The 16267-nt window shown below is 52.8% G+C and overlaps 1 protein-coding gene across 1 annotated transcript in view; it reads left to right on the top strand.

The window, feature by feature from the left end:
* DSCAML1 (DS cell adhesion molecule like 1) overlaps positions 1-15683 on the top strand; it is a 133213-nt gene extending 117530 nt beyond the window's left edge. Inside the window, exons 20-31 of the mRNA XM_047754357.1 lie at positions 2592-2709; positions 3083-3246; positions 3549-3647; positions 4380-4568; positions 4918-5205; positions 6950-7105; positions 9123-9153; positions 9302-9420; positions 9733-9885; positions 10481-10675; positions 11819-12130; positions 14666-15683. Of these exons, the coding sequence (XP_047610313.1) occupies positions 2592-2709; positions 3083-3246; positions 3549-3647; positions 4380-4568; positions 4918-5205; positions 6950-7105; positions 9123-9153; positions 9302-9420; positions 9733-9885; positions 10481-10675; positions 11819-12130; positions 14666-15141 (2300 nt within the window). The 3' untranslated portion in view covers positions 15142-15683. The remainder of the gene's footprint in view (positions 1-2591; positions 2710-3082; positions 3247-3548; positions 3648-4379; positions 4569-4917; positions 5206-6949; positions 7106-9122; positions 9154-9301; positions 9421-9732; positions 9886-10480; positions 10676-11818; positions 12131-14665) is intronic.
* Positions 15684-16267: the final 584 nt, after the last annotated feature.

Raw genomic sequence — 16267 nt, 5'->3', positions numbered from 1 at the left:
CTGTATGCCATAGGTGCAGCCCTAAAAAGCAAAGACAAAAAAAACAAAAAACAAAACCATTCCTAGAGGGCTTTGGACATCCCAGCAGCCCTGGGAGGTAGAAGGGATGGACACTGCTGTGCTGTCTACACACACACACACACCCTGAGAAGCACACACACACACACACACACACATCCTGAGAAGCCCAGAGGTTCCAGGAGCCGATCCCAGCCACAGGGCAAAGTTGGGTCTAGAATGGGGTCCCCAAGGCCCCCAACACTTCTCTCTTCCCACGATGGATGCCATCTTCGCTTGGGCCCCTCTGCCCAGTCCATGTGTTTCCGGCCCCGGCTTTCCTCCACTGCCCCAGGCGCTCCCAAGCCCATCACCCCAGCACTGGCCTCACAGGAGAGGAACCCTCACTCCCTGCCCCCAAACCTCCAAGCGTTGCTTCCTTGGCCACCTTCCATCTCCCCTCTCCCGGCCAAGGGCCCAGGCCCAGTGGGGACGGCTCTGGGCTCCTCAAGCGCGTGGTGGCCAGGTTAAGGAGCGCTTTCCACTCCAGGCCTGGAGATCTCTGAGGCACTGACCCGATTACCTTCTCCCTGGGCCCCAGCACTTGGCCTCCCAGCACACGCCCGTCTCCCTGGGGACATGCCTTCCTCCTCTGTGCCTGCATGTCATTGCCCCCAGGGCTCTGCCACTCCTCTGTCAATCTGTGCTCCCCCTCCTGGTGACCTCAGTCACTCTGCTGGTGACTCCACTTTGTGTGTGCAGTCTGGCCATCTCTCTCGTGCTCCAAAATGTGTCTCTCCCACGGCTTTCTAGCTACCCTAGCCCCACGGGGGGGGGGCCAGGTTCAGTGTCAGGCAGGGTCTTCCCATCCCTCCCACCTGCCCCGCTCCTCCTCCCTCGTGCCTCATCTCCTTGAGGGCACCAGCACCCATCTGGTTGGCCCAGCTGGAATCCTGGCAGTCACCCTCACCTCCCCCCTGTCTCTTCCCCCAAACCAGGAAGTGAGAGACCCCTAGGTCTTGGCAGGTCTTCCCCTGAGCCTGTGACCTCGTCCCCACTGCTGTATATCACTGCAGCCTGCCCTCTGGCCACCGTATCATCCCTGCTCAGTATTCTTCCAGATCTCCACCAAACCATCCTCAGCATGCAGCCAAGGATTTATCTAAAACTACTTTGGGAGTTCCCATTATGACTCGTATTAAGAACCCAAGGAGGAGTTCCCGTCGTGGTGCAGTGGTTAACGAATCCGACTAGGAACCATGAGGTTGCGGGTTCGGTCCCTGCCCTTGCTCAGTGGGTTAATGATCTGGCGTTGCCGTGAGCTGTGGTGTAGGTTGCAGACGCGGCTCGGATCCCGCGTTGCTGTGGCTCTGGCGTAGGCCGGTGGCTACGGCTCCGATTAGACCCCTAGCCTGGGAACCTCCATATGCCGCGGGAGCGGCCCAAGAAATAGCAAAGACAAAAAAAAAAAAAAAAAAGAACCCAAGGAGTATCCATGAGGACGCAGGTTCCATCCCTGGCCTCACTCAGTGGGTTAAGGATCCGGCGTTGCTGTGAGCTGTGGTGTAGGTCACAGACGTGGCTTGGATATGGCGTTGCTGCGGCTGTGGCATAGGCTGGCAGCTGTAGCTCCAATTTGACCCCTAGCCTGGGAACCTCCATATACTGCAGGTACCACAGTAAAAAGGAAAAAAAAAAAGATAAAACTCAACTTTGGACATGTCCCTGCTTATTTATAAGCCTCCTTGTGACCTGAAGAGGAAGCCCGACCTCCCTGAGGCGCCAGCAGAGCCCTCCATGGCCCTCCCCCTGCTCTCCGCTCCAGCCCCGGCTCTCGATGCCCCCCCTTTACTCACCTTGGGCTTTGGTGACCCCAGAGGATTTAGCTCCTCCTCCTCAGCATGGGTTTCAGCCCCCACCCCACCCCACCCCCGGTCTCTCCTCCGTGCTGTTCCCCTTCCTACCTCCTTTCCTCCTCTGCGTGGTGCAGTCCTTCTTAGCCTTCGAGATTCCAGTCAAAGCTTCCAGTTGGAGAAGCCTCCCCGGGCCGTCACTTCCACCACCACTGAACTGGCAGAGTTCCTCCCTCCTTCTTCCTGCCCCCAGGGTTACCTGTACCTACCCTACCACAGCATTTTTCACCCTAATGGTTTCTGAAGTATCTGTCTCCCTCCGGGATGGTGAGCAGCTTGAAGACAAGGAATCGATCTTATTCACTTTGTGGCTCCCCAGAGCCACCTGTATACCTGACCTAAACCAATATTTTTGTTTTGCTTTGGTTTTGGCCACGCCCTGGGCATGTGGAAGTTCCAGGGCTAGGGACCTGCACCATAGCAGAGCAACCTGAGCCGCTGCACTGACAACACTGGATCCTTAACCCTCTGCACCACAAGGGAACTCCCCAAACAAGTATTTGATAAATATTGCTTGAAATTATGACTCCCATCTGTCCCCACCCCCCCACCCCAAGCCCAAGGCACTGTTCAGATGGGGAGGGAGGACTTGAATTATAAATTCAGGAGCCCTGAGAAATAGGGGGGCAGTGCAGTATTGGGGGTAAAACTGGGGTGGCTCTCATCCTGTCTTCCCTGTAGCCCCGGCAAAGATCATCTCCTTCGGGGGCACCGTAACAACACCCTGGATGAGAGATGTCCGGCTGCCTTGCAATTCAGTGGGCGACCCAGCCCCTGCTGTGAAGTGGACCAAGGACAGGTGTGTGCGGGACCCTGTGGGGACAGGCGACCCCCTAGAGACAGGCACAGCAAAAGAGCATGAAGAGAACCAGTACCCCTCCCTTCCAGCTGACCCAGTCACTTCCAGCCCTGTAGGGGCCCTGCCGGTGACAAGGCTGCAGCTGTCACACGCAGGCCTGGCCTCCCTGGCTCCCGTCTGTGGGCTGCCAAGGATCTCCCTTTCCTGGGTGGGTGAAGAAGCCAAGGTTACTGGATAGCCCCAGGATGTGCTGAGCAAAAACCCAGGGTCCCCTAGGCAGCCCTCTTCTGCCCCCAGTTCCAATTGCCTGCAGACCTGGGAGAGGCCCCAGGAAGAGGGGGTGTTTGCCATAACCCATCCCCCACCCCTGCAGCGAAGACTCGGCCATCCCCGTGTCCATGGATGGGCACCGGCTCATCCACACCAATGGCACGTTGCTGCTGCGTGCAGTGAAGGCTGAAGACTCAGGCTACTACACCTGCACAGCCACCAACACCGGGGGCTTCGATACCATCATCGTCAACCTTCTGGTGCAAGGTGAGATGCCCCAAGGGGGGGAGGCAGACAGGGCTCTGCTGGGCACAGGGATGGAGGAGGGAGAGGAATCCATCTACAGTATGAGGGCAGGTGTCCAGTGGGAGAAGAAGTCCAGCCACTGGGGAGACAGATGGTGGATCATGGAAGAGGAGGCAGAAGGGGTGGGGAGGAGATTGAGCAGGAGTTGGGGAGGCACTAAGAGGGTGGGAAAGCCAGCCCCCTTGGAAGCCCTGGGTACTCCATCCCCCGCCCCATCAGAGGTTAACTATTTGTGGTGCGGGCTGGTGGCTCTCCCCTCACAGTTCCTCCGGACCAGCCCCGCCTCACTGTCTCCAAAACCTCTGCTTCGTCCATCACTCTGACCTGGATTCCAGGTGACAACGGGGGCAGCTCCATCCGAGGTAAGAGGGATCTGGATGAAGAGGGGGGAGACCAAGGAAGGAATTCTGGGCTCAGGGGAAGGGCTTCACCCACTCCTACCACTTGTCCCATAATGCTTAGGAAATGATGGGGGAGGGGTGGTTTGGACCACAAGGAAGTTAGCCGAGTGCCACCAAAAATATACCAGCCTAGACTTCCAAGCGTTAGAACACCCACCCTGCCCCCTTGCCACTGGTGAGCTGTGCAAACCTGAAGGAATCTGTTCTTTTCTCAGGGCCTTGGTTTCTAAATCTATATAGGTAGACAGTGTTCTAGACAGTGCTTCTCAAACTTGAACATACATGTGAATCACCAGGGCATCTTATAAGGATGCAGATTCTGATTCAGGAGGTCTTGGGGTGGCGGGCTGAGAATCTGCTTGTCTTAACAAGCTCCAAGGTGATGCTGATGCTTCAGGACCAGGGGACCACACTCAGAGCAGTAGGATGTAAATAGGACTCCTTTTAAGCCTCATAGCTCTGGTGTCTGCTGCCTTCCATACCTTGGCTTCTAAACCATAACACAAGAGCTGACAAGAGCAATAAAACTCACCCAGGGTCCTTCCAGGTTCTTGTCTAATTTGCATCTGCCCCATCCCAATGGCCAAAGGCCCCTCGCCCCCTGCAGATCCCAGCACTTGATGCCTGGTGGGGTACCCCCAGCCCCACCCTGCCCCACCTGAGCCAGGTAAACCTTCCCCCCGTCCCGGGCAGGCTTCGTGCTGCAGTACTCAGTGGACAACAGCGAGGAGTGGAAGGACGTATTCGTCAGCTCAAGTGAGCGGTCCTTCAGGCTAGACAGCCTCAAGTGTGGCACGTGGTACAAGGTGAAGCTGGCGGCCAAGAACAGCGTGGGCTCTGGGCGCATCAGTGAGATCATCGAGGCCAAGACCCACGGGCGTGGTGAGGCCTGGAACGGGGTGGAAGGCGGCTGGGTAGGGAAGGAGGGCTCAGAGAGGCACGGAGACCCAAGGGGCGGCTCCACCTCGTTCCCATCACTGTAGCCTCTGGACAAATCACAGTAGGAGAAACTGGCTCCTCTTCCCTGTGGGAACTGGGGGGAGGGTGGCAGATGGGCAGCTCGCCCCTTCCTTCTTCCCACACCTGTCTTCCTCTTTGGCCGGGCCCTTCTTTCCAGGTCCTTCTCCCCCTACTCTGTCCCCAGGAGCCCCTCCCACTGAGCCCCTAGAGCCACTGACCCAAGAAATCCTTCCCAGCTTCTCTAAACTCTGTCTCTCCTTCTGAACCCTAGAGCCTTCCTTCAGCAAAGACCAGCACCTCTTCACTCACATCAACTCCACGCATGCTCGGCTTAACCTGCAGGGCTGGAACAACGGGGGCTGCCCAATCACGGCCATCGTGCTGGAGTACCGGCCCAAGGGCACCTGGGCCTGGCAGGGCCTGCGCGCCAACAGCTCCGGGGAGGTGTTTCTGACCGAGCTGCGAGAGGCCACGTGGTACGAGCTGCGCATGAGGGCTTGCAACAGCGCTGGCTGCGGCAACGAGACTGCCCAGTTCGCCACCCTGGACTACGACGGCAGTGAGTCGGCAAGAGTGGGCAGGGCTGGGGCAGGGTGCTGCCAGGCAGGGCATGTAAAGAGATGGACAAGCAAACAGAGAAGCAGCAGGACTATAGTCAGGGACAAAGGCTGACAAGTACATAAGCAAGTAAATGGCGAGCAAAGGGAACGGTAGACCTGTAGACAGGGAAGTGGGTAGATGTACCAGTGCCCAATGCAGACGGACAGGCAGACAAGCAGGTCAGTGACACTAAAGACAAAGGGGCTTTGAAGGTGCACTCCTTGCTTTCTGTTGCTTCAAAGAGATGAGAGAGCGATAGGGATGTAATTGAGGTCCTGCCCGGCAAGAGCCCTCTGCTAAGATGGTATATTAGCCAGGATGGGGCAGCCTATGCTGCCGTAACAGCTAAACACTCAAAGCTCCATGGCTTGACCCAACAAAGGCTTCTTTCTTGCTCTCATAACATCTTGCGAGGGTCAGCCAGCCACCATCGTGCAGCTTTGCCATCTTGAACATGTAGCCTCTGACTAACGAGAGAGGCAGAAAAGGCACCCCAGTTCCTAACTGTCCTAGCCAGGCGGTGATTCTTATCACTTCTATTCACAGTTCACTGTCCAGAACGAGTAGCCTTGTTTTAACCTAACTGCCAGGAAGTCTGGGGAACGTAGACGAGCACCTGGGTGTTCGGTGAGCACTCACCAGTGTCTGCCACATGGGGACGCCTCACACCCATGCTCACATGTGCATGCATGTGCACACACACATTGAAGGCACATAGAAAGCTGATTCATGGGGACCAGCTATCACAAGCTAAATGATGTCTACCTCTATGGCGAGGAAACAGAATAACAGTGGTATTGGCAGGGGATGGGCTCAACCAAGGAAGGCTCCATGAAGGAGATGACTGTTAGGTGAGGTTTTGAAACAAGAAGCATTGGCCTTGGCAGGAGACCTCATCACTGCCCCTTGCAGCCCCCCGAGGTTAGCAGATATTGCCCAAGAGAGGTGGAGCAGGGAGAGAACGCAGGGTGTGTAGTGGCTTATTGCCCCCATCTGGAAAAGAGAACCCAGGATCCTATGGCCCTGACTTCCCCCTGCTATGATCCTCACCATCCCCCCCTCCCCTGCCACCTTCCGAGCCAGATGCGGGAACTGAAGCCCATCAACCCACCCTCTAGAAATGAACCCTGAGCTCTAGCATGCAGGAGACTATCTCTGGGAGACTTCAGGGTAATTCTAAAGAGGCTCAGAAAGTCATTGCTATTATATACAGTATGGAAACTATATAGCTGTTCCCAGCTGTCCTGGTAGGACCAGAATTGAGGGGAGCAGTGGGGATGATTGGGGCTCTGTACTAGGAAGTAGAGATCCGAGTAAGACCAAAGACAGCAAGAGAGATCAAAGGGCAACCTTGCCCATGACACTTTGCCTAACATTCTTTTTTCTTTTTTTTTTTTTTTTTTGTCTTTTTGCTATTTCTTGAGCCGCTCCCGCAGCATATGGAGGTTCCCAGGCTAAGCGTCCAATCGGAACTGGAGCCACCGGCCTACGCCAGAGCCACAGCAACACGGGATCTGAGCCGTGTCTGCAACCTACACCACAGCTAACGGCAACGCCGGATCGTTAACCCACTGAGCAAGGGCAGGGACCGAACCCGCAACCTCATGGTTCCCAGTCGGATTCATTAACCACTGCGCCACGACGGGAACTCCTGCCTAACATTCTTAATGGACATCTGACTCCCCTCCTTCATCCTTATTCAGGCACCATCCCACCCATCAAGTCTGCACAAGGCGAGGGGGATGACGTGAAGAAGCTGTTCACCATCGGCTGCCCAGTCATCCTGGCCACACTGGGGGTGGCACTGCTCTTCATCGTCCGCAAGAAGAGGAAAGAGAAGCGGCTGAAGCGGCTCCGAGGTGGGCGGTTTTCCCCAGGGCTTCCTGGGAGGGAGTGTTGACCCTCAGCCACACTGCCCACTTCCCATTGGCTCACAGCACCAGCTGGATAAGAGAGGGTGCCTGTGTCCCCTTGAGGGGAGACCTTCCACCCCAATCTTCTGAAAACTCCTCAGCTGTCCTCTTCTATGCCCCCAGGACCTTGTGCCTTCCCTTACCAGGGCTGACTTTTAGAGGTACACACTGGTAAAACCATACTGCTCATTAATATTTAAACACTTCCACACTGACTGGTAAATAGATGTTGCTCCTTTCCACCCTATATGGAGGCTCCCTTCTCTTCTATAGGATCCCTGCAAATTTCCTAGGACTCAGCCACTAAAAAAATAGATATGCAGTTGATCTCTAGGACCTTGCTCAGCTTTGACTGGGCAGTTTCCATGCCTTGCCAGGTGTTAAACATTTTATTTTTTTTGTCTTTTTGCTATTTCTTGGGCCGCTCCAGCGGCATATGGAAGTTCCCAGGCTAGGGGTTGTATCAGAGCTGGAGCCACCGGCCTATGCCAGAGCCACAGCAACGCAGGATCCAAGCTGCATCTGCCAACCTTCACCACAGCTCACAGCAACGCTGGATCCTTAACCCACTGAGCAAGGGCAGGGATCGAACCCACAACCTCATGGTTCCTAGTTGGATTCGTTAACCACTGCGCCACAACGGGAACTCCAACATTTTTAATATATCCCCTCTATACCTGATACCACAGTCTGGCATGAATGGCTCTGATTCACCTTGATTTCCCCAGGACCAACTAGATGTTTAATAAATGTGTGTTCATGCATTTGGAAAACATTTATGAGTATCTGCTATATTGTTGATACTGCCAGACATTGGAGATATAAAAATGAATAAGAAGGAACAGCCTATGCGCTTATAGCATTCACAGTCTAGTGTGAGAAGCCAGGGCACAATAATAGCACAGAAGGGGGAATGACTAAGGCTGCCTAGGGTGTTTAGGAGTTGGGTAAGTGAATGGTTTGGTGGATGGTGTTAGATGGATGGAGGGTTAGGTGGATGGATGAATGGATGTTTGGATGGATAGATGGGTGATAAGATGGACAGGTGATTATGTGGTTGTGTGAATAGATGGGATGACTGGTTGGATAGATGATTGTATGGATGATTAGATGGTTGGATGGGTTGACGGTTGAATGGATGAATGGTTGTCTCAATGGATGGATGGACAGATGGATAGGTAGTTGAATGAGTGGATGTCTCAATGGATAGATGGATAGGTAGTTGGATGAATGGATGATAAATGGGTGGGTGGGTGGATGAATGGAATGACAAGTGGATAGATCAATAATGGATGGATGGATGGATGAGTAGATAGATGGTTGAATGCATTCATGAAGCTTTATTCATTCTAACAGATCGTTCTCAGTTATCAGAGGTCTAATGGATTACCAAGGTCCTTTCCTTCTCCTCTCTGGTCAATTACTAATGTGAGAGGCTTGAACCTATTCAGGGCCTCTCTGAAACAAAGCAGTGACCCTCAAATCCACCCATGGACTTTTGGGGGGCAGATACCCTAGAGAAGGAAATGAAGCTTCTTGACTGATGTCATCTGGATCTGTTCATTGACCACTTCTGCCTCATCCCCACCTCTCTTCTCTCCAACAGATAACTGAGGATAGACCCACCACTGATGCTCATTTCTAACCTGCTATGATGTCTTGTTTGATTAGAGACAATTCAGGAAGCAGATGGAGCACTCTGTATACCCTCTCCTTTGGGAGGGCCCTCCCTATTAGATAAAAATCTGAGGAAAGGAAAACAGACCCAAGCGAAATCCTGAATTGGGAGCAGTGAGATCTTATCATGTTTTGGACCATCTCAGAGCTCCTTACATTCCTTCCCAGGAGACCAGCCCTTGCCCCATTTTAGGGAATTCTCCCACCTTATTCCTCATGCCTTTTCTAATTTTTGTCCTGCTCAGACTCCAGTCTCACTCAGTCCCCTCTCTCTACTGTTTTGCAGATGCAAAGAGTTTGGCAGAAATGTTGATAAGGTGGGTGTCACATAGCTGCTTCCTCTCTCCTCTACTCTCCCTTCCCCCCTGCAGGGTACAGGCTTCTAAGACCCCACTATCCTGCAAACCCCCTCCCCCAACCCCTTATGGCTGCTGAGTCACCCATCTCCAGCCCTTCTCCCCACAGCAAGAACAACCGGAGCTTTGACACCCCTGTGAAGGGGCCACCCCAGGGCCCCCGGCTACACATTGACATCCCCAGGGTCCAGCTGCTCATCGAGGACAAGGAGGGCATCAAGCAGCTGGGTGAGTACCAGGTGCCATGAGCATTCTGTCCTGCTCTGAGTGTGTCTTCCCACATCATAACCCTTGAAGGACAACCATGCGTCCTCATGCAGAGCCCAGGGTTCTAGTAGCAGCCCCATCAACAACTCAACAACCTTAAGACTCATTGTAGCTTCTCTCAATGGGAGGAAAGGCTAAGTTTCCTCCTCTGTTAATGGGAGAATTGACCTGACTCTTCTTGGTTTCAACATTGGATGAAAACAAGGAGAAATCTGGGAAGCAAAGATGGTGCCCAAAGGGAAAGACTCCTGCTGATTGTATTTCTTCCCCCAGGAGATGACAAGGCTACCATCCCTGTAACGGATGCTGAGTTCAGCCAAGCTGTCAACCCGCAGAGTTTCTGCACCGGTGTTTCCTTGCACCACCCAGCCCTTATCCAGAGCACAGGACCCCTCATCGACATGTCTGACATCCGGCCAGGCACCAGTATGCATTATTCCCAGGAGGACAGCCCTCCTCCCACATGGGGTTTCTTGGGCACAGCGTAAGACAGAAGTGACATTAAAGGAGGGAGGCAGCATGGAAGAATGGAATTGGAGTCTAGAGACCTTAATTGCAGACTCACTAGCCATGGCCTTGGGCATATCACTAACCTTATCTCTCTGGGCCTCAGTTTCCTTATAGAAATTTTGAGAGGGTTAGTTGTTCTTTCTCTCCTCAGGCATCTACCCCTATGACTCTGGACATGAGTATAGAATACACCCCAGACTTTAGGGAATGAATGTACAGTCATGAGGTAGCAGGCAAGGAGGTGACATTCTTCCCAGGCTGAAGGAACAAATGGGGCGGCCAGGGAGGACTAGGATGCAGCCCAGTGCCCATGTGCCTCACCATTGTTGCTCTCCTCCTCCATGGATAGCTGTGTGGTCAGGAAAAGCAGCATGTTCAGCATTCCCCAGGGAACTTCTGAGGCTGCTTCTGCCTGCCCCCTTCTTCCCTGCTGCCCTTCCTGGTAAATGCCAGCTGCCCACGTATACATGCCCTCAGTTGGAAGGTGCTAGCTCTTTCTTCCTCTGTGCAGATCCAGTGTCCAGGAAGAATGTAAAGTCAGCCCACAGCACCCGGAACCGGTACTCAAGCCAGTGGACTCTGACCAAGTGCCAGGCCTCCACGCCCGCCCGCACCCTCACCTCTGACTGGCGCACTGTGGGCTCCCAACATGGTGTCACTGTCACCGAGAGTGACAGCTACAGTGCCAGCCTCTCCCAGGACACAGGTAAGCCCAAGGACCTCCCTTCATCCTGATCACTCTACTCCAGCTTCCCTGTTAGCCACCTGCAATTCCTCTTTTCCCAACTCCTACCCACTAGCTCATGGAGTCCAAGGCACAAGTCAGTTTCATTTCCAGCCGGCCACTGACTCACTCTGTGGCTGTGACAAAAGCACTTGACCTAGCTGAGCTCTGCCTGGCTTGATCAAGGGTTTCCTTTTGCTCACCCAGAAGATGACAAAGAAAATGGTTCACACGATGTTTGTTGGAGAAAAGATCCAGTGTTGCTCAGGGGGTGATGCTTGTTATCAAGAATGAAAGCTGTCCTGCCCTTTATTAATCAAAGATCCCACTTCTGCCACCATCACTACCTTCACAGGGGGAGGGCAGGATTTTGCAAGGCTAGTCCACTCCATAGTCAGGCTTGCAGATGGTTGCTTGGGTCAGGGATAGGGGAACTGTTCAGCCTGGTCTCATTTACACCCCTCTCCCCATAAACACATTTCCTTTATATAACGGACATGTAACATTTAGTTTCAGATATACAACACTTGCAAAATGACCACCACTATAAGTCTAGTTAACATCTCTCAGCAGAGTTACATTTTTTTTCTGATAACGAGAATTTTTAAAGATCTACTCTCTTAGCAACTTTCAAATATTCAATATAGTTACCATGCTATACATTACATCCCCGTGACTTATGTACTTTATAACTGAAAGTTTGTACCTTTTGAACACCTTCACCCATTGTGTTCACCTCCCACCCCCACCTCTGGCAACTACCAATCTGTTCTCTATATCTATAAGTTTTGAGGTTTGGGGATTTGGGGGTTTGTTGTTTGGATTTTTTATTTTTTAAGATTGCACATATAAGTGAGATCATATAGTATTTATCTTTCTCTGTCTGATTTATTTCATGTAGCTTGATGCCCTCAAGGTCCATCCCTATCTTCTCAAATGGCAAAATTTCCTTCTTTTTTATGGCTGAATAATATCCCACTGTGTTTATTACCATTGTGTTTCTTTACATTCTTCAGTGGACACCTTGGGGCTTCCGTGTGTTAGCCGTTGTTAATAGTGCTGCAGTGAACGTGGGGTGGGGGTGCCACTCGTTTCCTCTTAACTCTGTGCCTTCCATCCCCCCAGACAAAGGACGAAACAGCATGGTGTCCACCGAGAGCGCCTCTTCCACCTACGAGGAGCTGGCCCGGGCCTATGAGCATGCCAAGCTGGAGGAGCAACTGCAGCACGCCAAGTTTGAGATCACCGAATGTTTCATCTCCGACAGCTCCTCTGACCAAATGACCACGGGCACCAACGAGAACGCTGACAGCATGACATCCATGAGCACACCCTCAGAGCCTGGCATCTGCCGCTTCACCGCCTCCCCACCCAAGCCCCAGGATGCCGACCGGGGCAAAAACGTGGCTGTGCCCATCCCTCACCGGGCCAACAAGAGTGAGTGCCCTTGCTGTGTTCTCTGTCCTCAAACCCCATGAGCCCCTGCTAGACCCCAGCCCTAACTGCACCTGCTCCTGCCAGCCCCACATGGCTCTTTAGCGGTGGGGGGATAGGGCAAAGAGCAAGGACTTGGGAGCAAGCAGATCAGATTCCTATCCTGGCTCAGCCTCTTAACATCTCTGTGACCTTGAGCAAGTCATTTTTCTGGCCTTAATTTTCTTGTTTGTAAAATGCAAATGATAGCATCTACTTTGCATTGTGGTAATGAGCAATTACATACCTGCCTGGCACAGCGCAGCTTCTCACTAAGTGGTGATCGCTCCCTTCATCTCAAGCTACACCAGGATGGAGAGAGACTGCCTATGGGGTCAGCTACCCAGTGGCCAGTGGTCTCAATGCTATTTGAGCATAATCTAGATCCAAAGGAGCAATTGGTAGCTCAGGCCATGGTGGCCACACCTCATGGTGGGCAGTGACCTAGCCTGACTGGGAACCATCTGACCCAGGGGCCGGGCCAGAGCATATGCCCTTCAGGGTCAGCAGGTTAGGTCTAGGATAACCAGGGGGGAGGGAACAGGGGGTCCATCAGCAGATATTAGGGCCACGGTGTGCAAGGCTCAGGCCATTAAACCAGGCAGTCTGGAGTTCCCATCATGGCTCAGTGGTAACGAACCCAACTAACAGCCATGAGAAAGTGGGTTCAATCCCTGGCCTTGCTCAGTGGGTTAAGGATCTGGCGTTGCCGTGAGCTGTGTGTGCAGATGCAGCTCAGTTCTGGTGTTGCTGTGACTGCGGTGTAGGATGGCAGCTCCGGCTCCAATTCGACCCCTAGCCTGGGAACTTCCATATGCTGCAGATGTGGCCCTAAAAAGACCAAAAAAAAAAAGTCAGTCTGGTCTGCTCAGCCCTGGCCTTGCTAAGTGGCCATGCTGACCTAGGGGCTCAGGGTCACCCAGAGAACAAAATACCAGGACATGGGTGACTAGCACAAGAATGGCTCCCGCTCCCCATCTGGCTGTGTGAATTTGAGCAAATTACTTAATCTCTCTGAACCTCAGTTTCCTCGCTTGCAAAAGGCAGGCAGATATTCACCTATTCAGGGGCCCGTGGGGACCAAACGAGATCCCCTAAGGAAAGCGCCTGGCACAGTGGACAGGACAGAGGCACATGCCCAGGTGAGGATGCAGAGTGGCCAGGATGTAGAGGCACTTTACGAATTAGGAACATTCTGCCTGGAGAAGAGGGGGCAAAGGAGAGGGCTGGGGAAACGTAGCTGGGAAAGAGGGGGAGGCCTTGCTCTGGGGTCCTCAGTGGACAAGTCAGGTTGAGTGTCAGGAAGTGACAGGGAGTGACATTCCTTTCCTCCTCGGGGTAAAGAAAAGCTTTCTAACAGACAGAGCTCTGTGGTGTATGGAATGGGCGGTCAGCGGGGACCTGCTTCTGGCACAGGGAACTCTACCCAATGTTCTGTGATGACCGATCAGGGAAAAGAATCTGGAAAAGAATGGATGTGTGTAGATGTAGCGCCGAATCAATTTGTCATACAGCAGAAATGATCCACCACCTTGTAAATCAACTATACTTCAATTAAACTTTTAAAAAACGAAAAACAAACAAACAAAAAAACACTCACAGATGTAGAGGACAAACTAGTGGTTATCAGTGGGGAGAGGGAAGGGGGGAGGGGACATAGAGGGGGCGGGGACTAAGACGTACAAACTATTATGTGCAAAATAAGCTGCAAGGACGGATGGTACCACACAGGGGAAATAGCCAACATTTTATAACAACTGTAAGGGGTGCTTAACCTTTACAGGTGTGAATCACTGTATTGTACACCTGTAACTTAGAGGTACTATTGTTCGTCAACTATACTTCAATTTAAAAAATAATATTTTCGGGAGTTCCCGTTGTAGATCAATAATAACAAACCTGACTAGCATCCATGAGGACACAGGTTTGATCCCTGGCTCCACTCAGTGGGTTAAGGATCCGGCATTGCCATGAGCTGTGGCGTAGGTGGCAGATGTGGCTCGGATCCCACGCTGCTGTGGCTGTGGCTGTGGTGTAAGCCAGCGGCTACAGCTCCAATTCACCCCCTAGCCTGGGAACTTCCATCTGCCGCAGGTGCGGCCCTAAAATGCAAAATAATAATAATAAAAGTATATGAAAATAAAATTTTTAAAAGATGAGCTGTCCACCAGCTAAAGCTGACCAGCTATAGTGATCATCTAACAGAAAGGATCAATTTCTTGGGCAACTCCCTGCAGCAGCCACTGTGTTGAAGCCCTTTCCTCTGTACTTAATCCCATTCCTTCCTCATCACATTCCTGCAGGGAAATAGGAAAACACAGATAAGGAAACCAAGGCTCAGAGAAGTCAAGTAACTGATCCTTCCTTGACTTTACTGCCTGTCTGGTGGAGGGACTCCTGTGCCAGACCAGGGAGAAGATTGAGATACGGGGCTCGGGGAACAAGCCGGTCCCAAGAGGCCTGTGCTGCTAACACCCTGTGCTTTCTCTGTCCCTCCAGGTGACTACTGTAACCTGCCCCTCTATGCCAAGTCGGAAGCCTTCTTCCGAAAGGCAGACGGGCGCGAGCCCTGTCCTGTGGTCCCACCCCGCGAAGCCTCCATCAGGAACCTGGCTCGAACCTACCACCCCCAGGCTCGCCACCTGACCCTGGACCCTGCCAGCAAGCCCTTGGGCCTCCCGCACCCAGGGGCTCCCGCTGCCGCCTCCACAGCCACCTTACCTCAGAGGACTCTGGCCATGCCAGCCCCCCCAGCCGGCACGGCCCCCCCAGCGCCCGGCCCTACCCCTGCCGAGCCCCCGGCTGCACCCAGTGCTGCCCCTCCAGCCCCCAGCACCGAGCCTCCACGGGCCGGGGGCCCACACACCAAAATGGGGGGCTCCAGGGACTCGCTTCTTGAGATGAGCACGTCGGGGGTGGGGAGGTCTCAGAAGCAGGGGGCCGGGGCTTACTCCAAATCCTACACCCTGGTGTAGACGCACAGCCAACGAGCGGCCCCAGGCCTGGACCTGTCTGCACCTCCAGCCCTCACACACCAACTTGGCTGATTTCCTGCATTATTTATATTAAACCGACAGACGAAAACCAAGCAACAAGGAAAAGACAACCCCCAAGTCATGAACACTTGTACATAGAACTCTTTTGTACAAATGAAACTATTTTCTTCTTCTCCATGAAGCCAGGGCACAAAGAATTTGACAGTACAAGTCAACCCCCCCCCCCAACAAAATATGTGTGGAGAGATATATACGTATATAGAGGGGTAGGAACACGCCGACAAGCTATATATCTATATATTTCTCTCACCTTATTTTGAGACAGAGGCACAAAGACTCAGCAATTTTTCCCTCCTCCTCACCCTCCTTCCAATCTAGGTGGTTTTGACAAAGACCAAAATCCCAACTCAGAGACACTGCATGCGATTTTACTGTTCCAAGAAAACCAGGAGTTGCTTCAATTTGCAGATGCTTATGTGTTAATACCTTTTTCTATGAAAAAAGACCCAGCGCCGTGTGCAATAAAGGTTATGTTTCTACGTGGTGGCTTTTTTCCCATCTGGCAAGGGCCAGTGGGGAGACAGGGAGGAAAGGCCCCCATACCAGGCCGTCTTTCTCCCAGGGAGCAACTTTGAAAAGCCCGGCTTTAGCTCAGCACGTTAAACTTTTTAAAAAGCTTTCCATTAGCCAGAGTGCCTCCTTAAGCACCTGTTCTGTTCTCTGATTGGTGCTGGGCTCTAGAGGGAAGCAGCTGTGTGGCTTTGAGCAGGTTCCTAAACCTCTCTGAGGCCCAGTTTGCTTATCTGTAAAATGAGGCAGCCTTGACGAGAGCACTGGGGAGCCCTCCCTATGGGGGTGGGGGACTGTGTCTGCTGGCTTCTCTCCTTTGGGTGAATACAGTGTAGCCAGGGGAACAAAGCCTAGGGGACAGCTGTGCAAGAGTTGCCTCTAAACTGCGAAGGAAGGGGATTGTGTTATTCTGGGGGGTCCAGCCAGAACCTGAAGTTCTGTGCTGACTGTTAGGGCAAGAGGAGGCCAAAAGGAGAAGCAGTGAGGTTGTCAGAGGTCAGAGAGGTGAAGAGGGCTCATTGGAGGAGGGGAATGG

This window comes from Phacochoerus africanus, chromosome 11 (assembly GCF_016906955.1).
Source record: "Phacochoerus africanus isolate WHEZ1 chromosome 11, ROS_Pafr_v1, whole genome shotgun sequence".
Taxonomy (NCBI): domain Eukaryota; kingdom Metazoa; phylum Chordata; class Mammalia; order Artiodactyla; family Suidae; genus Phacochoerus; species Phacochoerus africanus.
Note: the sequence above shows the minus strand (reverse complement) of the source record. Positions and strands in the feature narration are given on the sequence as shown.